This window comes from Dermacentor andersoni, chromosome 2 (assembly GCF_023375885.2).
Source record: "Dermacentor andersoni chromosome 2, qqDerAnde1_hic_scaffold, whole genome shotgun sequence".
In the NCBI taxonomy this organism is placed as follows: domain Eukaryota; kingdom Metazoa; phylum Arthropoda; class Arachnida; order Ixodida; family Ixodidae; genus Dermacentor; species Dermacentor andersoni.
Window position 1 is genome coordinate 107743464 of NC_092815.1, and position 23470 is coordinate 107766933.

The window sequence follows — 23470 nt, forward strand, 5'->3', positions numbered from 1 at the left end:
CCAAAAATATAAAAAGCTGCACATACAAAGCGTACATTTCAAACATTTGTTTTAACTGCATATTAAAATTATTCGCCATATAGTAAGAAATAATTTTTCTCTTTCTTTTTTAGTTATGGCATCTGTGAAACGTAGTTTCATAAAATCAAGTTTAAACTGCATTTTCACTGGCTGCCTGCCAGCAGCTTCACAGCATTGCACTAAATGTCACAACTTGCTGCAATGCATTACATTCCAGATGCCCCGTAATGCAAAAATACAGTTCCACATCGAGGAAAATTAAAACAATTTCTTTATTTCTGGCCATGGGGAGTACACTTGCAAAAATAAAAGCTAAAAAATGTCATTTCATTAAACATTTAATTGGTGTAATAGTTCCACAATGATTAATTAATTAGTGACATGCTTTCTGAACCATTCATACTGAAACTTCTCTGCAGCATATCAAAAATGTTACTAGAGGCTATGAGTTAAGTTTCCCGTGCTTAAAGGGACACTAAAGAGAAAAGTTATTCTAGCTGTATGAGTAAATTACATTTCTACAATACAAAAAGAAAGTTTAATTGCACCACAAGAAGATGCTTGTTAAGTCAAAACAAACAACGGCTGGCAACACTGCCTTTAAGTTCTCGCACTAGCTGGCTGTGATGTCATGGATTTTGATGGCGTCAACTAGAGCCTAGTTAAATTTTCATCATTAAAAATAGATTACGTTGTGTTTTAAAAGAGCCAAAGAGACTGAATTTAGCAAGCTTCAAGAAGTTTTGCTGAACCACAACAGCCAAAATGCAAAAAAAAAGAAAAATCCATTGAAATCCTCGATTACACAGAGCCGTACTTGCCCTGGCGTTTTGGAACTAAATTTTACAAATGTAATTTTTACCTTCATTTTCTTTTCAATAATCAACCTGTTACCGTGAGTTCTTTATCAATCGCAACTGATTCACTGTTTCTCTTTAGAGTCCGTTTAAAACAGAACGTCGAGGTACTATCGCGCTCTCAATATGAGTTGCAACAAGAGAATCCATTTTTGTACGTGTGTGTGTGTGTGTGTGTGTGTGTGTGTGTGTGTGTGTGTGTGTGTGTGTGTGTGTGTGTGTGTGTGTGTGTGTGTGTGTAAAATGCTGCCATGCTGCCATACAGTGCCTGTATGGCAACACCTACACAAAAAAAATTGCTGAAGATCGTTCCAATTACCGGTGGCACCCTGTTTACAAGAAAAAATGGCACTTGTCATTTTTATTATTGAAAGAACTGACGGGTGTGTGCCCATGTAGCGAATCATACTGAACAGGATAGTTAAGTCCACGGCCATTACAATGGTTCCACATACAACATACTTTCTCATACAAGAAACTATTCTTCTTACTTAGTTAGGTCTGCCTATATTACCAATGCAACCAATGCCGGTTTCTAACAGACCCATTTATAACGGACTATCGGCTATAACTGACAAATCTTGGAGAAAATTTTGGGGCAAATTTTGGCCAGACGGTGTGAATACAATGTACTTTGCTGCAGTGATGCATCTGTATCACAGTGCACTGCATGCAACTATTTCTGACTGCTTGCGAAATTTGCACAAATGCACTTTGTCTTAGTTAAAGAAAATGCAAACACCAACCGATATTTATTTTAGAAACCCAATGTTTCGGAGGCCAACCAGCTCCTTCTTCAGGGGAGAGATGGCGTGAAGCATAGCAGAGCTTACACGTGTTCTTGCCGCTTTAAAAGACAAGTAGGCACTTTTCATAGACCTTGAAAGTAAACAGCGAGAAGTGTTCCTGACGAAAGATTGATGTTACCCAGGGTCTTCAGGGTGTGCTAAGATTCCAACAGGAGCAGCCGCCGGTGGTTGCTTTCTCTTTCCAAGACGACAGCGCCGTCGGGGCTAATCAAAGAAACAGCCCGCAGTATTCTGCCACAGCGCTGCATTCTCTGTTTAGGTGGCGAAGGTCATTCTTATGTTGACAAATTCCTCCCGGGAAATTTCTAGTCTTGCCACAGGGCATTTAGTGCATGTAATCTTGTACACAATGTCCTGTGCCTTTTGAACAGGAACGTGGTCTTTTGGGCAAGGGAGCACGCTACCAACCATAGAGAGAGGCTTGTGAGAGATGTCAACCCCTGCCTTTCCTTCTTTTTACTTCACATGTCTCCAACCAGGCACATATCTGCCGAATGTTTACCTTGGACTTTTTCTTAAAGAATGGATACACTAGTGGTAACATTCCTGCAATGGTGTGCCACAGAACGCCCTGCCGGTGGAGAGTTTTCATGTCTACCACACAAGCAGAGCACTGCCGCCCACCGCTGTCGGCACTGTGCCGAGCAAGTGCTTATGGTGCCGTCAGGCCTAACCAACTTCGAAATGAAGCAGTAGCATACAGCGCATCAAATACAACCACTGACAATAGCAAAATAGACTACTTTGAGAATGCTTTATTTTTCATCGCATCAATTCGCACAAAGAAGAAAATATGCTGCTATTCATGGCATACAAACTGAGGCGCGTGACATCTGAGTCATCTCACATGCAGTGCAGCTATGGCCAGATGCGGGCTCTGAGTTGAACTTGCCTCGTACCGCGGCTCTTGTTAGTGCTACAGATTTGACAGCGGTCGTCACTTGTCACAAATAATAAAATTAAAGCATCAGTTAATACTACTGGCCGCTGTTTTGTGTGAAGAACAAACTGTAGCCGATGTATCTGTAATTGGCGAAGGTGACAAGCTCAAGCGGGGTGGCCGGAACGGCAGTGCCTCCCGTTAATCTTGAAATTGTGCAGGTGTTTATGTGCTCTAGTGCTGGGAAACTGCTATTTGTCAGCAACCAGCATCCGGAAAACAGTGGACAGGAGCACACCGTACTGTGCGGTTGTACAATTGTCGGGTAAACCTGTTTATCTATATATATATATATATATATATATATATATACCGTAGACTCTCCTTAGATGGAACCTCAAGGGACCAGAGAAATTGGTTCCATTTATCAAGAGTTCCATTTACTGAGAGACAAAGCTACATACAATTGTATGAATACAAAACCAAGCAACCATGAGGATGGTGTTCCGTTTAAGAGGCAGTTCTGTTTAAGTGATTTCCGTTAATCGAGATTCCGCTGTACATATTTTTTTACCGTTCTTAATGTTCTTGTGATCGCTTACGGGTTTAAGTTTTACCATATGTCAACATAACATGGCCCTAATTTTGGATAGAATGGACTTCAAGTATAACGGACCTCTTTCACAGGATTATCACGGCCCGTTGTAATGAGCGTCGAGTGTATTAAACTTGACATAGCATAAATGATATAATACATTTCAACGGTGCCTTCACTGGAAGCTAATACAAACAACATTGTGTCCCCTATCCACAACAGGAGCAGCTTTCAAGAAACAATAAATAAATAAGTAAGTAAATATGAGCTAAAACACAAGTCTTTGCCCTTACCAGTGTCAATGATGGTCTCGACAGCTGAGCCTAGGAGAGAAGCCCGCTTTATCTCATTCAGGTGAGTGTCTGACCAGTAGATCATGCGCCGTTTGGAATCAAAATCCAGCTTCACTGCATGAATGACCTGAGCAGACAAGATGAAAACACTACATCAACAGGTAGGCGAAGGTGCTGCGTAAGTTATTTTATTCAGTTTATGGAACTAAAAATTAAATTATGCAGGTTAACAGCCCCAAACATCACAGCATTATGAGGGACAGCATAGTGGACAGCTCCGGTTCAACTTTGGCCACTTGGGGTTTTTAACGTGCACTTAAATCATGGTACTCTAAAGTTTTGCACTCGGCCCTTATCAGAATGCAGCTGTAATAGGCGGCAATCGAACCTGCAACCTCAGGCTTTGCAGCATAGCACCATAGCCAACTGAGCCATCATGACGAGTAATTTAAAAAAATTTTGTCAATTATGGTGTTACCAGCTCTGCTGGATATTGAGTTGTGATTCTGCAAGGTTGTAAAACTTTGTTTAAATGTTCTCCCTCTCGACCCCGCTTTTACAATGTTAAATGTCGTTTGAGCTGCTAGGCACAACTATGCACTCTTATGCAAGGCGGTACACTGGCAAGGAAATGCCACCGACGACGGAGTAATTTAAAGAAAAATGGAAATCTTAAATATACCTTTGGAGAACTGAAAGGTGGAATGACATGGTAGTACGGCATATCGAGGTCAACGCCTCTAATTTCATTGGGCCTTGAAAAAAGCAGGACACGCTCCATGCCTGCAAAAAAAATGAAAAGCTTGAGTTACATTCCTCTCTACACATGAAAGCAATAGTGTGCAACCTATAACGAACCTAGACTGAAAGACAACAAACACATGGGAAATCACTGCATGCAGACATGGCACAGCAGTTTCGAAAGCTTACTGTAGCAAGTCCTGCCATCCTCTCCGAGGCGCATGAGATGCGGGCAGTTGCACTTGTAGGTGTTGTTAAAGCTCAGGAGGCAGAGGTGAGAGCAGCCGCCATTGTTGGCAGCACAGCCGTTCTTGCCGTTGCCTGTTCCCATAGAGAAAAGAATCTAATGAACAAATGGCCTATTTATTCTTCATGCATATGACCTACTGCTGTGCTGGAACGGTATCTAACACTTCGGAAAGCAAACGGTTAACATCACCGCTTGCATCACTAAATGGGCCGCTCCCAAGCCAGAGGTAGAAGAATGGTAGGACAAGGCGAATAGACGAGAGGGTGCCGCCTCTGAAGTGGTCATCACCATACTGCTCACTAGTCAAGGAACTGCGCAATGTTTCTGCTTGCTTATTAAATACAGTATAAATTAAATGTTATCTTGGAAGTTTTAAAGTATACACCTGCGGTGCTGGACGCTTAACTCAATGCTTGAAGTAATTTATTAATGTCATTATTTTTATTTCTCAGCTGACAGGTAATGTAGCAAGTTCAAATGAGCTGGCAGAGTGCAGTGCCGTGCCGTCTGCTACCAGGAGATTGCACAACACACGCATCAGGCATACATTGCCAGCATTTCCAAAGTACTAAGTGCAAGAGAACCGTGAATTGGTGCCTAGGGCCACCTTCACTAACGTTCCGTATCAATTTTCGTTTTTTTTTTTCACTCTTTGTCATTGGCTCGGACATGACTCGCACATGACTCGCACATGACTCGCACGCCACTGAACTGCTGCTACTGTTGCAATCTACTTCTCAGCACGTAGCCTGATAAAAGCAACGAAACATGAAATCAAACATTGCCTGTGCAAAGTAATATCGAAGAATGCAGTGCTGATAGTGGCTCGCTGTACTGTGAAATTGAGAATAAAAGTGCAACATTACTGAACTGGAGCAAAAAGGGCAGCCAAATTAGAAATCTCTACTCTCTTCCTGTCCTGACTCTACAGTCTCATCAGTCGAACAAAGGAAGCGCTGGAGCTGCCTGGGTTGAACTTTTCTGGCTGCTGAATGCCAATCTACGTGCTATGGACACCAGTGATAGCACAGGGAATTCTATCTTGCCATGCGAATGTCTCCTTGGCATTGGCTTTGACAGCCAGGGTCACAGGAAAGCTGACCCAGCCTTTCTACTGGCCTACGACAGTAATTGCAAGAGTAATTTCGTGGACAGTGCCTGCGACGGCGATTGATGCTATTCCGATAAATGCTTCGCTCCCTACAGACTTCCAGAAGCTGCAGGCCGATGGAGATGGATCGCAGCGCACAATTTCTTCCTCTCCGTTTAAGTGGCCATTGGCACACTTGCACCGAAGTCTCCTCCAGTTCATAGCACAGCCAGCAAAAGGTCTCCTTAGAAAGCCAACAGTGACAGTGCAAATAATTGTCCGTCATCTCTTCAAATGTGTATCGCATCTCCAGCCGTCATTGACACCAAAAGAGCAATGCCAAGCAGACAACAAGGGCAAGTTATAGCCCCTGAAGCAAACAACTCATAGCCTCCAGGGCAATGCGACTGACACGCATGGCCAGGGTCACAAGCCAACAACCAAGCCACAGCAACTGAACCCAAAGCGAACTACCTCTTCGCCGGTTCCATTCTTAGCCGACAAAGGGTTTGCTTTGAAAATAACTGACAGATGCGTGACGTGTTCATACTTCGCAGTGCCGCCCCGCTGCCTCTGACAGCCAATGACACAAGCAGAATTCTGACCAATCACATGAGACCAAGTGAACTGGTCGCTTTCTGAATCGTTATAAGATTTAGCCCCTGTGCATAACACACACCACACTAGAACCCACTGACGCACTGACGCCGAGGTTACGGCGTGAAAGAAAGAAAAAAAAAGAAAGTAAAGTTCCGACTTAATTTTCAAATTCAGTAATCAACTTTGTACCACCAAATTAACGAAAATAGTTTTGAAACAACACTTTATCAGTCTAAACTGATATAGTGTCTCTCTTTAGGGTTTCTTTAATAAGCAATACAGGATGTGCATACATAACTCCCACAAATTAATTAATACAAAATTCAAATCTTTCTAAAAGCAACCTTGCACAACTGTTGGTACAAAGTAAATCTTTTGGATCAATTTTATTTCATATGTTCATTCACCATAGCTACCATTGCTACTTTCACCTGAATCATGGCACGGTTACACAACATGGTGGCACAAGCTGCTTTTGAAGGAAAAGTTTGCATATGAGCCCTCTCTTTTCTTTGTACTCCTTTGCACAGAACGTTTGGCACAAGTTGCAAATAAAAAATTATGCGGATCCCACGCACTGTGGGAATCGATGTAAGCAAAGCATTCTGTGCTATTTGCTTTGATTGACTATAACTAGCAGTGATGTTGACAGTAAATTCGATGCTAAACATTACCTTGCATGCACCACTGCTGTTTGCCGCTGTAGTATACAGAACACACAGCAAGGCATGTTTGCTTGAGGCGTTGTTTTGCACCATTGCTCATAACCTCCGAGACGGTTAGCATTGTCATTGCTTCATACGGCACATCGCATCATGGTAGAAGTGTTAAACCTTAATTAAATTATGGGGCTGTAAATGCCAAAACCAAAATTTAATTATGAGGCACGCTGTAGTGGTGGACTGTGGATTAATTTCGACCCGCTGAGGTTCTTTGACGTGCACCTAAATCTAAGTACACAAGTGTTTTTATATTTTATCCGTTGAAATGTGGCTGCCGCGGGCGAGATTGAACTTGCGATCTCGAGCAATGCCTTAGCCGCAAAGCTGCCACAGTGAGTGTTGATTTGACGAGCGACCACTCCTGTAGTGTTGCTTAGATGCTACGCTGCTTTAATGCGAGCAGCATTCCGGGCAAGTTGGTAATCCATTACTCAAGTAATATTGCGCAACAAAAAAAAAACGACATGGACGTAAGAGAAGAAGACTCACCAAACGCAAACTTTCAACTAAATTTATTGTACCACTGAATCGGTTTTATACATGTGAAGCAGTGTAGACTGCGCATGCACTTACGTGAAAACGAACTGCACATTCGTGTAACATAGTTGCGAGCCATGTGATGCCGCCTCCAAGAAACTATCAATGTAAAGGACCTCTATTATACTTTGCCGAAGTGTACTGTCCTGTGTTGAGCAATGTATTGATGAGTATGGTGCTGTTTCCTTCCAGAATGAGGCCGGCATGTCTTGCAGTCAGTTTTTAGAGCTTTTACAGCTTTATCTGTATAAGAAAGAACCTCTTCAATTTGCATATAATGTTGACAACGTATCTCTATCAGAGGTAAGAGAGTACAAATATTTGGGCTTATGGATAACCAATGAGCTTTCCTGGACGAAGCACATAGATACTGTTGTTGCAAATTCATTGCGTAAACTGTTTTTCTTGAGGCGCTCACTGAAATCATCTACGTCTGGTGTTCGTTTACTGGCCTACAATTCTTACATTCGTCCGTTGTTGGAATATGTCGTAATTATTTGGGACCCATTCACTTTAACCAATATTAAAAAACTGGAACGTGTACAGCATAAGGTAGTTAGGTTTGTTTTTAATTCATACGGCCGCATGTCTGTTGGTTACCCCCGGTGACTGCGCGCAACCGTATCTGTCGATTAAAGTTCCTCTTTCAACTTGTAAATGGCCGTTATAAGGTTAACACTTCCAAGTTCTTTACTTACTCATCAGGTTATAACACGAGACGAAGGCATGCTTTATCGATAACCCCCATGAACGCACGAAATAACTGCTTCAAATATTTTTTTTTTCTTAGGACAATAACAGACTGGAATAATCTTAATTCTGATATTGTTACACAGAATTCCTTATCAATGTTTGAAAAATGCTTGCAAATGTTATGAATTTGTGTGCGTTATCTGCTTGTGTGCTTTTTTCTTGTATGTTATGTATTCTTCACCAATGTCTGAAAATGCCTGCATATGTGATGAATTTTGTATGTGTTTACATGCTTGTATATTTCTATGTATACCCACCCTGCTATGATCTGATTTCAGATCGCAGTATATATAAATAAATAATAAATAAAATCTTAATTCCACCTTCATCACTTAGGATAACCAATGTTTTTTGCAGAAGAGCGGAGTTTGTATTGGCTCTTGCATTGCTCCCATTCTTAGTGACTTGTTTTTATCCTGTTTAGACCGTGACATTTCACTGCAAGTGCAAGGCACTGCAGTTTTTAAGATATTTAGATATGTTGGTGACTTTTTAATTTTCATTGACTGCTCTTCTGATGCCTTCATTCTGGAAGGAAAGAAAATGTTAGAAATGTTTCAGAAGTGCTTATTTCCCCAACAAACTACTCATGAGTTGCCGGTAGAGAGGTCTCTTCGCTTTCTTGATCTTCGCCTGAGCTTTCAGGACAGCCACACGTGTTGGTCGTATGAGTCGCGAGCCAACAAGCCACTTCTGCCATATAGGTCTGCACATTCTAAAGCTTGTTAAGTGTACCATTATCAGTTTGTGCTTCAAGAATGCCCTTAGCAAGTCTTGCTGCCATGTAGTGGACGTAAGTGTTGAAAAGCAAACTCGATGTTTGTCCTTGGCTGGAGGTGCAAGTGCCTGTCGCGGAACGCATTTTAAGAGAAGCACGATCTAGCTCGCAGAAGTCAGTTGCCGATGGCCCTCCCGGCAAATGCCCTAAAGTGAGTGTTGTACCTTACATGCATGGGATATTCCATAACTTGAAAAAGAAGACCGAAAGGGAGAATTTAAGAGTTGTTTTTTCTGCTCTCGACAAGCTCGGCAAAGCTTTGCAGGTTGACGGATCCAAATGCCGTGCCATCCGATAATTGCAGAAAGCAACACTGCAAAAAGTTTGTTGAGTGTGTCCGTCGGGTGGTTCACAATCTCCTGCTTTCGTGTGGGAAGCAATATATCGGGCAAACTGGGCGATGCCTCAATGATCGGCTCCGCAAACACCGCAATTAACAATGTAAAATATGGCACCGGTGGGTTCTTGGCGATTCAGTGTCGCGATCATGGCTGCAAACCTATCGACGACGAATGCACGATTGTGTCCCGTGGCAGGACGCAGCTCATCCGTGAAATAAATGAAGCGCAGATAATTGCAAAATTGGGTGATAAGTGTGTTAGTGTCCCTTCACTGGCTCTCACTGAAAAAGAATCAAGTTTCTTGGAGGCAACATCACATGACTCACAACTATGTTACACGAATGTATAAAACTGATTCAGTGGTACAATAAACTTAGTTGAAAGTTTGCGCTTGGTGTATCTTCTTCTCTTTTGTCCGTGTCGTTTTTTGATGCGCAATATTACTTGAGTAATGCTTTAATGCGGCTTTGCATCTGCATGCCGCATGTCAGTTGTTCGCTTCACAAATTTGTATGGTGTTTATTTTTCAGAATTAGTAGCAAAATGCAGCCCCATACTCTAAACTTCAATTTATGCAGTTTGTCCGCAACCACTGTCATGCCTAGCAGTAGTGTTTCCTCGCCTTCTCATGCCACCTTTTCCCTCTCCCACCCTCCCTCCACATATGGGGACTGCCTAATATATCTTTTAAAGAGCTAGTTATACAAAAATACAATGAAATAATAAAATATCATATAGCAATTTCATAAGAAAGCCATGTTTCTCCTCTCCATGCACTTTCCTTTGTATAAAAACCATGCGTTTCCATGTTTAAAAAAAAAACAATAACGTAAAAACTAAACTACCTTTTGGTTGCCTTGATGGGTGGAATACTTGGATGTCAAAAGGTTGTATAGCAGCCTTCTGGACTATTTGAACATCGGACCCATTCCACTTGTTGCACTGAAAAGCAAAGCATATGAGTAAGGAAGTTTGGCAATGACAGGACGGATGCTTAGCTCTTCTCTCACACGCCAGGCTGATATCTTGAAATTCTAGACTTACTTAAGGAGAGCATTTCCTGAAGGTCACATTGTGGCACAAGGCTAGCGCACAAGTTTGTGTCACAGCAGTCTACAAAGCGGTCTACATGCCAGTCATCACCTTAAATGTTATGCAAGCAAGGCATAATATTCTTGCAAGTTCTACTCAGTGATTCTGATAATTGACCTAAAATAAATAGCTCAACCACAAACCCAGAACAGACACATTATCAAAGTTTTCACGGGACAATAAAGGCAACCATTCTGATAAGATAAAGTGATCGAATAGTGCACCATTGTCTCCTTCTTGCAGGATCACTGGCATTGTGCAGGATCCTGCCAGTGCACTAACATGTTTGTAACCTGTCTGCACCAAATTGCTGTGTCTTCAACTGAAATTTTCTCAGTGACTAAGTTGTCTTTTGGCGAAGAAACAAACATGTACTTTCAGGATGATGATATATCACTCCAGCTAGACTTATCATAAGAAGTCAACAAACATTGACACGAAGGACAACATAGGGGAAATTACTTGTACTTACTAAATGATTTAAAGAAATTATAAATTAATGGAAATGCAAGTGGATGAAAAAACAGCTTGCCGCAGGTGGGGAACAATCCCACATCTTCGCATTACGCGTGCGATGCTCTACCAAGTCAGCTACTGCGGCGCCGTTTCCCCATCCACTTTCTTCGGTATTTATGTTTTTACTACTAGAATTAACCCTGGGAGTGCTAGCCAGTGCCACCGCTCACATACCCTAGCCCTAGACTTTACCCTAGACTTAAACCCTAGATTTAATTTTGTCTTTGGTGACCCTTAATGTCTCAAAAAAAAAAAAAGAAAAGACAGCTACAATAAAAACATGAAAAAAGAAACGGGCAGTAGTGAGGTCCTCACTCGTATGACTGAGTTGGTCCTCCAATCAGTCCAGTAAACGTAGTTGCCAAACAGGGTAATGGCAAATGGGTGTGACAGGGTCTCGTGACCTCGCAGGATTTCGTGGTAGTCCGAACCATCATAGCGTGACGTGTGCACAGAGTCGGATCGGGCATCAATCCAGTAGATGCGTAGTGCCACAAAGTCCAGCGTGAGTCCATTGGGCCATGCACCCCCCTGAGTGACTTCATCAATACGCAGTACCACACGCCGACCATCACCACTCATGGATGCCTGCTCAATACGTGGCGCTTCCTTGTCCCAGTCCGTCCAGAACATTAGCCTGCAGTAACAAAGCCCCTGAATGTCATACCATTCTTACAGATAATGGCTAGTCTCCAATAAACATTTCATTTCATTTCAAGATTACTATGTCCCTGATACTGTTATGACATAAGTTCTTCTGAAAATACATTCAAGACAAAAATTTCGAACTAGTCTGTTACTGCGGAATACCCGACTATAGAACATTCAAGGGATCATAAATTGAAACATATGGTCAGAGTGTTGCATAATACAGGAACAAGTAACGTAAAACTATGATGTCCAGACCTGTACATTATCATCATGCAAGTGTGGACACTATAGTTTTAGGTTACTTGTTCCTGTAATGATATCTCCCGATCACAACATGCCATAGCCTATTCACAGCCTGTGGCCACGTTTTGTCAGAATCCTTCTCCCCCGATTTTATTCCTTTCTTGTCACAAATCACATATGTGGCTGAAGCCTGCAATAATAAAGCTATCGAGACATCCAGGCTACTGACAAAGAACAAAAAGAATCAATCAAGAATCAGTCATGTTTACACATGAGCTTTGTCCTTCGTGCATATGAAGAGCTACCAGCTAAGGCCTCATTCATACATCTGCCAGATATTCTGCTTTGCATCGATTACTACAAGTTGTCATTACAAGAAGGTTCATGAGTGATCTGGTGTCATGTAATGCAAACCTTAATTGCATTGATTCTGTGACAGGCCTGCCACAAAGGCCCCAGCTTGTCATAGATTATTCATCCTACATATAGGCTGTTGTATAAACAGGATTGCATAATCTGGGGTTTCATAGTGTGTATATTCGTGTGTGACACCAACTATGCCATTTCAAAAGAGGTCAGTGGCAGAGTAAGTTAGAAAGTAATGAAAAGAGAATGACAGGCACTGCAATCCCACTAAAACTCCTTCACCACTACAACAAAACGAACACCAGCTTACCCATATCTAGGATCGAGCACAATGGCTCGGGGACTTTCCATGTTTCCTGCCACCAGGGTTCTTCGGAAGCTACCATTCAGCTTGGCCACTTCGATCTGGTCAAGATTGCTCTCCACCCAATACAGATTCTCGCCTATCCAGTCCACGGCCAGGCCCTCAGCTGTTGCCAGGCCAGTCTCCACGACCACTTCAATACTTGAAAGACCTTAGATGTAAAGCGAGGAGAAAAAAAAGTGGGCATAAAAACCTAAGCAAAGAGGTAGTCAACATTCCTCTTACATTCTTACCAGAACATTGTAGCAAAAACACAGCGACAGTGCCAACCTAAACATGCAAATATTATGCAAATCTCTCCAGCACAACATGAGAGTTCACAGAGCTATTCACATTTTCAGACTATCTTTTGTGACTCCAATCTGAGTTTCTTAAATCAATTAGGCAACCCACACAGTCAGTGCCCATGCTACTGTCCCTTTTTTTGTGATAAGCACCCAATATAATGGCCACCTTTTTGTTATACACCACTTATCCTTTTTTGCTTTTATTCAATGTCATGCGTGATCTCAAAAGTGAGCAGAATGCTTCACTGCACTACATATGTGTTCTATACATCCAAGTGCTAAAAAGAAAATGCAAGGCAAGAGGAAACTGGGCAACGAAGCTACACAAAGCAAAGGGAGACGTGAGAAATGACAAAACTTTTCAAGAAGTCAGCTTTACTCACTTCCTGAAATGATTGAGCCCCTGTAGATCTTGTCATCCACCACGTCTGTCCAATAAAGCATGTCACCAGAGTCTGAGTGGAAGAAGTCCAGCGCAATGGTATTCTTGAGGCCCGTAATGAGTGCCCGTAGAGACATGGTGTTCAAGTCTACACTCCTTAGCTCATGTCGATTGGAGAAGATGACGTAAGGCGTTGCTGGGTCTGCAGCAGTTGAACAACACATTCAATCTCCAACGATGCACAGAAATGCACAATAATTACTTAATAATCAGACACCAACTATAAGAAGTGTAACAGCTATATTACACCTCCAAAATACTGGATGTCTGACACAAGCCCCATCCCTTGCTTGGTTCTCACAGATATGATGCAAAACATAAATAAATAAATAAATAAATAAATAAATAAATAAATAAATAAATAAATAAACTAAACTAAACTAAAGAATAAATAAGTCAATAAAAAACAATCTTGACTAAGACAATGTCCATTCCTTTCAAATGTGTTAACTCATAAATTCGCAATGCCTCGAACCACTCGGCAGACCTGTGGATGCAGAATATAAATTGTGAACACCATCGTTTTGCAGAGATAAAAAAAAAAATCTAGTGTCTCTGTACAAACTGTGAGGGAATGATTACAAAGGCAATTAGTGAAAGAGGCCTACAACTCCTTCCTTCACCGATTGCTTTTTATCAGTTCTCCATGAAACCTCCTCCTTCGGAATAACCTGCCGTTGGGCAAGTTAGCCAAACACTGCAGCAATGAGTTTATTGAGTGTACGTGTGTTGTGCTGTGGTCAATTCCATATTTAACAATATCCGCTCCTCCTCACAGTATCGCAATGGGCATCATGCCATCACTGAACATGAAAACCAGCATTGGCCAATTTCTTTGCAGGTATGCTTGAGAGGAACAGATTCACCAACTGAGTGCAAGAAACGACAATAGCTTGTCAAGTATCAAGTGCCAAAACGATGAAAGAGGGGCAACAGAGAGAAGGCAAAGTAACAGTTAAATCAGTGAGACGTGCTGAAGAGCCATGTTAAAAGTAAACTTACGAAGAGACAATCATAGGCCATGATTTTGAAAACAAATGGCAAAAACAGCAGACATTAACTTAATATACAGTAGAACCTCGTTCATACATTATGGAAAAAAACCACAAGAAAAAGCACACTAACCAGGAAACCGTACGATCTGAAGTAACTAAAAACATTTGACAGACTCGACTATTGTTGACATCTGCGTAATGTGAAGTGTCGCGCAGATCGCAGCAGCACGAGATACCAACGTGTGTCGAGCTTGTGATGCTCCGGCGGACCAAGACGCGTTTTGTTGTTTTCCTATTGCGTGGTGTTTTAACCCTTTCAGGGTCGATTTTTTTCACCACATGTGACTGCCCAGGGTCAATGTTTATTTTTATTGCAGATTTAAGTTCTTCAAAGAGACCTATTTCGAAAAAATATTGCCGTAATTTTTCTAGGGTGACCGTAAAGTGAGAAAAAAATATTTTGCGTTGGTATATATGTACTGTTTATTCATGAATAACAACAATAAAAATAGGAAATGAACTTATAAGAATTAAAAAAATCTATGCATTGTTATACACATAGTTCAAAGGCTTAGAACAATGTGCACACGAGAATATTTTGCAAGTCTATACTGTTCCTCCTCTTACACTAATATTTACGTTCATAGCGTAATCAAACTGCGTAGGTAAGCACACTGGTAAGCATAGGTGGTCGTGCACCCGTCAGAAAAGCAAAACACGTGACAAACTTCCACTAATCCTTCATCTTATTGCCAACCAGAGGCAATCAGTTTGCACGTCTCCAATAAAGGAAACACATGCACGACGGCATCCTTCGTATGTGCACCCCTGTGAGGAAAAAAACGAGCAAGTAATAGGCAGTGACCCTTTGAGCGATTAGTAACGAGATAGCCATCAGTTTTGCGAGCGAAGGAAGCCCAAACTACCCGTGGAACAAAACCCAAACTAACCGTCGTGCGCCCGCATGCACGCCAATGCGCGAGCAGTAGCAGACGCTCCGGAGTAAACAAACCATGTAACGAAAACAGAGAGAAAGAGGCGCGAGAAAAAAAAATTCCCTGTATTCGCGCATAGTTGCAGCACATGCCAGGCAAGAAAAAGTTAGGAAATTGGTGCACTTTTTAAATGTACAGACGGCGCCGTAAATATACAGCATTGACCCTTTTGGACTTGCTCATGGCGCCGCACATTTACGTCACTGACCCTGAAAGGGTTAAGAGGGCGATGAGAAACTGAAACTAAATCGAGCTGGTGGGCGACGCTGGATGCCACCAAAGCGAAATGTGATGCCCAAATCACGCCGCCTGCAGCAGGGAACAACGAACAACGGCGCATTTGGATTATAGCCTACTAAAAGCGTGCAGTACGCTACCAATGGCACTACGTGCCACGTGCTGTGAAACAGATAGGTGAAGATGCTTATGGCAACAGGTTTGGCAGTGATAGCTGTTGTGGGGATGCGCGACTCTCGCGCTTCCCCTGATGTTTTTCCCGCATAGCGCATCCCCTGATATGCTGTTTTCCCGCACGGCTCGCGTGGCCTGGCGCCCGCGGCGTGGTACAAGCGCGGTGCGAGAGATGGCGCGACTGTCGCGGCGGGGTTACTCGGGCGCCGAAAGGGAAGGCGCTTGGGGCTCTTGGGTGGGAGACAGCAAGCAGCATGGACGTGCCGTGCCGCGGGTGGAGCGACCCTCTTGCCCGGCGGGTCGGCGCGCGGCGGAGGACGTCTCCCGCGAGCGCGCGGCGACCGATGCATCTGCGAGACCGCCTCGCGTGGCCGCCTTGGAACGCGCCACGATTCGCGTGACTATGCACGCGAACGACCAGGCGTTGGGATCCAGCATGGAGCGAACATATTCGCTCGCGAGGACGCGGTGAGTCGGACTTCTAGATTTGTCGCGCGCCTATCGGCATGTTTTGGGGATATGAACTCGGCTAGCAGGCATTGATCCATGAAAGGTGCAATAAATGCCCTTGTGACTGTTTGCACTACTGTGTGTTGTCGTTCCTTTGTCCCAAGAGTACGGAGGAGAGAAACCCGTATCTCCCACATCTGGCGCCCAACGTGGGGCCTCTTGGGGCATCGGACGATAGAAACAGTTTTGCTTCGTTCGAGAGCTTTGTTTGAACCGAAGCGTAGGCCTAGCGTGGATTTTGATCGCTAGCGTCGGCGGCGTGCTTTCTTGAGAGAGGCGACGGTGGCTGTAGTGTGTTTGGACTTGTCAACATGCTAAGCCTTTTCGCAAGTGTTTTTTTTAATGACATTCGTCAGTACGAGAGCCACGTGGTCTGCATCCTGGGAGAGCGAGGCTGAGCGCCCGCGGAGCAGTGGCAAGCCTGAAGCGAGTGAGTACGGAAGCCTCGTGGGTGGTCCGAATTTCTTATGTAAATAGCTTCTTCTATCTCTTTGACTCGGATGAAGTCGCGGCTCTGGGAGCCGGGTGGCCGCGGGCCACGGGTGCCACGACGGGCTGACTAGTATTGCGGCCTGGCACCGGGCGCTCCGACACCGTCTGGGACGGTGGGCGCCGTCAACTCGGATGCTGTGTGCACCGAGCGGAGTAGGACCACCTCACAGAGCTAACGTCTCCTCGCGGCTGCCTGTTTTGCGCCCATTTTGGGTGTTGTTTTTGGATGCCGGTTGTTGTCAGGGTAGCGACGCTTTAGGCCTAAGGCTTTACGAAGCTGCCTGTCGCACGTGGAGGGACACAACCTGGTGGACCGTGGCGTTGAGGCGTTGCAATTTGCTTCCCTCATTCTGTTTAGCCTCGCACGAATTGAAATTATTCGTTCGGCTCAAGGAAGCGAGCTTCGTTCACTTGAACTTAGCATCTGTGTAGCTGCCCGATCTTTTGCTAGCCGAGTTGAACATCGTACCACGTGGGCGATGCGCATGCAGAATTCCTCTCCCTTGCACTACTTTAGTGTTTGCCGAGTGTTTTGAGTGTACGCAGCGTGATTGGAGTCGCCCCTGGCTTGCTGTCACCTGCACATCGTCTGCGCTGCTGCCCCGGACTACGATCGAGTCACCCCGGGCGATGGAGATGCTGTGGCCAGTTCGGCGCAGCGACTTCGGCGGCCTCCTGCATCCAGCTCACAACCCTCGGCGGCGGACAAAGGAGCCAGCGGTCACCGACAGCTACGGCGGCTCTTGCCAGCAGGGCGCGTCGGCGCGAGCGACGCTTGCTCGTACCGACTACTGCGTCGTCGTCTCCGGAGTCCTGGCCTGGGATCGTGCCGTCGAGTCGCAAAGCTGCTGCGGTGACCGGCGGACGCCAGCGGTGTACCCCCAAGGACAGTCGGCTCGCATGTTATGGACAGCGTGTGGACATTTCTCCGGCGCGGCCACTGTTGCATGTACCACCTTGTTCGCGAAGCACGTGTTGATGTTAGACTGTGTGAAATGTTTCGCCGGAATAAGAAGTGATTTAAGGTTGGGGGGATGTGGGGATGCGCGACTCTCGCGCTTCCCCTGATGTTTTTCCCGCATAGCGCATCCCCTGATATGCTGTTTTCCCGCACGGCTCGCGTGGCCTGGCGCCCGCGGCGTGGTACAAGCGCGGTGCGAGAGATGGCGCGACTGTCGCGGCGGGGTTACTCGGGCGCCGAAAGGGAAGGCGCTTGGGGCTCTTGGGTGGGAGACAGCAAGCAGCATGGACGTGCCGTGCCGCGGGTGGAGCGACCCTCTTGCCCGGCGGGTCGGCGCGCGGCGGAGGACGTCTCCCGCGAGCGCGCGGCGACCGATGCATCTGCGAGACCGCCTCGCGTGGCCGCCTTGGAACGCGCCACGATTCGCGTGACTATGCACGCGAACGACCAGGCGTTGGGATCCAGCATGGAGCGAACATATTCGCTCGCGAGGACGCGGTGAGTCGGACTTCTAGATTTGTCGCGCGCCTATCGGCATGTTTTGGGGATATGAACTCGGCTAGCAGGCATTGATCCATGAAAGGTGCAATAAATGCCCTTGTGACTGTTTGCACTACTGTGTGTTGTCGTTCCTTTGTCCCAAGAGTACGGAGGAGAGAAACCCGTATCTCCCACACTGTGAATGCGGCGTTCGACGACTTGGGCGGAGATTTGTTGTTACCGAAATAAGGGACTGCGCGCACTGTCATTTTCATGTGAAACGGACAGCTATATACTGTTCTCAACCATGCACATGCCTCACACTTTTTCTTGTTCGCAAGGGAGCTGGCGGCTGGAAAACATATACGATCGCAGCCTGCAGCAGGGAACGGCAGCGTGCTTCAGTTATCGCCTATTAAAAGCGTGCGCTACGCTTCTGACGGCACCATGCGCTGTGAAACAGATTGGCGAAAATGCTTATCGCAACAGGATTGGCGGTGAAAGCTGTAAATGTCACGTGCAACGATCCCGGAGAAGATTTGCTGGTACCAAAATGAGAAACTGAGTGCACCAGTGTTTTCAAGTGAGACGGAGCATTGCAGTGAAGCTGCCGCAGGGGCAGCTATATACTGTTCTCGATCGTGCACACCTCACGCATTTTCCTATTTACATGGGATCTAGTGGGCAGAAAACATATCGTATGATCACAGTTTGGTGACATGCTGAACGTTGGTGCCGAAAAATATTGTTTTCTGGGAACGTATGAACCGGTAAAAATGATTGTAACTCTATTGGGTAATTTTCTGTGTTCTCGATTGCGAATAATGGCACCGGGAAAACAAACATAATGGGAATGTATCAACGAGGTTCTACTGTATTTACTGTCAGCTTTAGCATGCACTGGGAAGGAATTGTTCTTGTTTCAAGCTTCTTTAATTTTATATATAGTTTACCATAGCCATGAAGAAAAGCTTACAGATGAGCAATGCATGGAAGCACAAGATCATCTAATGTGATGATTTAATGCCCTTAAGACTTCCCTTAGTTTCCACAACACATCTAATAACTTGAAGCAGATGTTCTTTAATATCACTCTTGGAAGTCCTTTCCTGATCAACATGGCACAAGGCATATGCACAAAAAAAGTTGAAAAAAGCCTTTCATTCTAAAATGGCTGCCCTGTTACAGTAACAAGAAAACCCATAGACATCAATAAAGTAAGGCAAAAAGTAAAGCAACACATGCTTGGAAGGTGCGCCAAATCCCTCACCAGTGCTTTTGCAGGTAAACATGTCTGAGGCAAGCTCATAGCCCTTCTCACATGTACACTTGTGTGAATGCTTCAACTGAAAGCATTTCTGGCTGCATACGCCCCATTGGGAGCATGGCTTCTTGTCTGAAAACAAAAGAAAGTGATCAATGTTACATAGCCATGCGACAAAGCTTTTAAAAAAAAAACATAGGTCATGCCTTGCATCTAGGGCCAGCTATTCGGTGTGAACATACCTCTACTGAATACTGCAGCATATAAGTAGACTCCAGATGTACAGTAACGTTCACCCCCCCCCCCCCCCCCCCCGTCTATTCAGATTTGCAAGGAGGTGGGGGGGGGGGGGGGGGGCAGAGAAAGCTTCCGAACACAAGTCATCACAATTTCATTTTCCGTGTTGAAGTTGCACAACTGTTGCTGCTTGCTACAAAACACTAGGTCTCGTTGGCTTTGTCGTCACTCCCAATGATGACAGAAGTGTCACTGTCATCACTGTCGGTACTTTCTTGAAAGCTGGCATCATGCCAGCTTACAAACAAATATTTCATCAATCATGTCAACTAGTATCTTGCAACCCACATGCCAGCTTACAAACAAATATTTCATCAATCATGTCAACTAGTATCTTGCACCCCACATTCTTTCCATAATGTCCAAATGCCACGCTTGATACATTTGGTTGGAGTTTTCCAATGAGGGTGCTTTCTAGTTCAGAGGAGAATACTGCTTTTTAATTAAAGTGATGCCAAGCCTGTCGAGGTATTTTCACTGTTAGACAAGCCTGACGCACTTCAATAACCCTGCACACCTTGTAGTTAGTTCTTGAAAACATGTCTGCTCTTTCAGCAAAATATAATTAAGAAGAATTACATTAATGTTGTAGAAATCCTTGTGCTACTAGTACCACCAGGCAAGTCAGATGAAATCTCACTAACATTGATCGAATCCCTTTGTACCCGAGTGAGCGGTGAGCCCAAGTGCCCGCCACTGTTTTCTCTCATTTTCCTGCAATTGGTTAGCCACATTCAGCCACGACAGGCGATGTGGCTGCCTATACCTTCACCCTTTAACTGCCAAATTTTTTGCCTTACTGCTACACAACCCTTGCCGTTCTTTTTTTCATGTTGGTTCAGTGGACATTTCATGCTACATAGAAGCTGCTTTTTCATAGACATTTTCTATCATTCCAGTATTTGAAAACAGTTCATAAATTACTTTGCCTGTCATATCCCGGGCGGACAGACATGTTACACTGGTCATGGCCATGATGGCACTACCAATACTGAATCCCTGCGATTTTTCCCCCCCTCTTGTTGGCTCAGTGAACATTTCATGCTGCATAACCACTGCTTTTCCATTGTCAGTTTCTTCTGATTCATAACCGATCAAGTATTCATAAATCTCTTTTCCTGTCAAAGTGCAGATGGACCTGTCACACTGGTCTGCCATGGCTGCCCTGTTGTGACAGAGCGACAGAGTATTGAAACATTTGTTTGCTCCACTTGCAGTGAGAACTTCAACTTCAAATGTTCTTATGTGTTTAGATGACCTCTTCAGAGATGGCACAACAGATACGCAATGTTATTTTTGGCGCAAGTTGCTCCTGGAGAAGCAGGGAATGCGCAGAAAACACAAAACAAGCATATTCAGGAATGCCAGGGGCTGGGCAAATGTGGGTGCCTGAGTTATCACGGGAGTGGCTGCCAAAGGGGTAATTGGTAATTCGGAAACACCTCTTTACCTAGCACATGCTGTTGAAAGAATGTTCCACAATGTCAACTACAGCTAGCTGGCCTACCCAAACTGCTAGTTCCAAATGTAATAAATGCTTTCCGTGAGTACACATGGTTGTGATCCATTGTTTCTATGAATTTGAACCTGACCGCGGTTGTCAAACAGGTGTGCAGTAACCGGGGTGCACGAAGTGCCGAGACACGTTGCCATTGGCACACCCCATATCTTTACACTGTGAAACACAAATGGCACCTTTTCTTTAGGCAAAGTAGTTGTGTAATGTTGCTGCATGCTATGAGCATTGTATATTGATTACTATAAACAATAGCCCACCTGTGCATGATCGGCCATTGATGGCGAGCTGCAGACCATCCCTACAGTAGCATGTCTTGCCATATGGTGTGGGCCGACAGAAGTCTTCACAGTCATTAGGGGTACACAGGCCTTCATCTGCAAAAGTATATATTTATATAAAACTTTACACACACCTATAAAGTGTCAGTCTTAATACTTGATGTATGACGAGTCTTTCATGTGACTGGCAAAACAACCAACAGTAACATCTGTAAGAAATATGTCACGAGTGCAGTATTGATCTTGTTCTACTACAGCACGGAAAAGATAGAAAAGTATTTGATCTTTTCATAGTGACTATTTTGTAATGATGTTAACAATGTGGAGCAGTGCTTCTCGTTTGGGAATCCCTTTGAGGTCAGGAAACGTATCTGTAAGACCTAAAAACCACACTCTTTTACACTTAGATCAGACGACCAAGTGGATCTTCACTTGTCAAATCAGTCAGCGCTTGTGAGTAAGCTCACACCTTCTTCGCACCTTCATCTGCATCAACAGTTGTCGATTAAATGGGTACTGAAACACTTTTCTAATCATAGAATGGCCTCACTATTAAAGCATGTCATCCCATGAATCTCTTGCCGAAAACATTTTGAGAATTTCTTCAACTATAAGCGGAGTTATCACACCAATACTCGGCCTTCTCTCTCTTCTCATCTCCACTAGCGCTCTGGAATCTACACAGCAGAGAAGCCAAGAGGGCAAAGCCCCGGCCAAAAGTTGAGTGTCGCAGCAGCGAAAGGGCTCGTCGTAGCACCCCGCAGCCATCTCGGATGCCGTGTACAGCAGACGCAGCTACATGCAGTGCAAAGACGAAATGACTTTTCTGTCGTTTTGAAATCAGAGACATATATATTTTTCATTTATTTAATGCAAAAATTAGCAATTATGCATTACTGAGGATGTTCTTGCAGTCATGAAATAAGCCAATAGCATTGGTAGGCTGACTGCTTTCAATGACGACATTGCAGATGTGAAAGCAAGTGTCTGTTAACTGCTTTTTGCAAGTGATTGTAATAACTCTGCTGCATGAATAATAATATTTGGCCCACGTGTTCACAGGAGCCTCGTTAACAGATCGGCAACTTTTTTTTTTTTCCACAATGCTCAAAAAGTGTTTAAGGGCCCCTATAAAATGCAGCATTGCATTGTTCATTGTCACTGCACATAGATGTCTGAACACAGATGTGATCGAAGATATGCTAGATGTTCTTCTTTATTTTGTCAACAAAAACGTTTAGTTACACTCATAATTATATATACTACCATCGTTTTGCTGTAATTACATCCATCCACTACCCTTCCCAGAGGAAAAATTTACAAAGATGAATGAATCATTCCAAAAGGCCACATAAAAAACTGCATTTATAGTCCACAGTTACTGCTCACCAGAACATGTGTTTTCTCACTTTGACTGTTTGTTTTATTTACTTTAGGCAAGATTACCTTTGATTCATAAGCACAGGTCACAATGACTTCAACTTATGTACAATCTCATGCACACTTTTGAAGAGTCCACTTTTCAGCCAAAGGTAGCAACGTTTGTAAATGGGAAAACATTCTATTTAGAATGCTTCTTGTCTTTATCCTAATGTTTCCCCACTCGCTGCCATTGTGGGCTGAAACTAGGGAACTACATAAGTGTATTCCAAACAAGCCTATACATTGAATAAGCTACGTTTCGAATAATAGATTTGGAATAAACTTCAGTTGTGAGTTAGCTCTCGTCCCTGTCTTTTCTCGGCATTGTCCTTGTGTCTCCACGCAAACTATTTCAGTATGCATTTCAACCAACTAGATCAACTATCTGCTCTCCTAACTACACATTGAAAGCTAGACAGGCTTGATTTCAGCAACGTCAAGGAAACTCTCATGGCTTTGCAGTAGTGCACTCAGTTTGTACTTCAAGAGATCTTGGTTTGAATGCTAACCTCACAATTGTTTCTGGTGTTTTCTCTTACATAAATTTATGTGGCACCAACCATACATATTACCTGAAACCAGGAGGAAAAGCCCATAACAGCACTTGCAGCAAAAGAT

The 23470-nt window shown here is 44.1% G+C and overlaps 1 protein-coding gene across 1 annotated transcript in view; it reads right to left on the reverse strand.

Moving 5' to 3' along the window:
* LOC126541462 (prolow-density lipoprotein receptor-related protein 1-like) overlaps positions 1 to 23470 on the reverse strand; it is a 230185-nt gene that overhangs the window by 133790 nt on the left and 72925 nt on the right. Inside the window, 9 exon segments of the mRNA XM_050188197.3 lie at positions 3456 to 3582; positions 4138 to 4238; positions 4386 to 4517; positions 10113 to 10209; positions 11191 to 11512; positions 12446 to 12650; positions 13170 to 13370; positions 19343 to 19468; positions 21410 to 21526. Coding sequence (XP_050044154.2) covers positions 3456 to 3582; positions 4138 to 4238; positions 4386 to 4517; positions 10113 to 10209; positions 11191 to 11512; positions 12446 to 12650; positions 13170 to 13370; positions 19343 to 19468; positions 21410 to 21526 — 1428 coding nt within the window.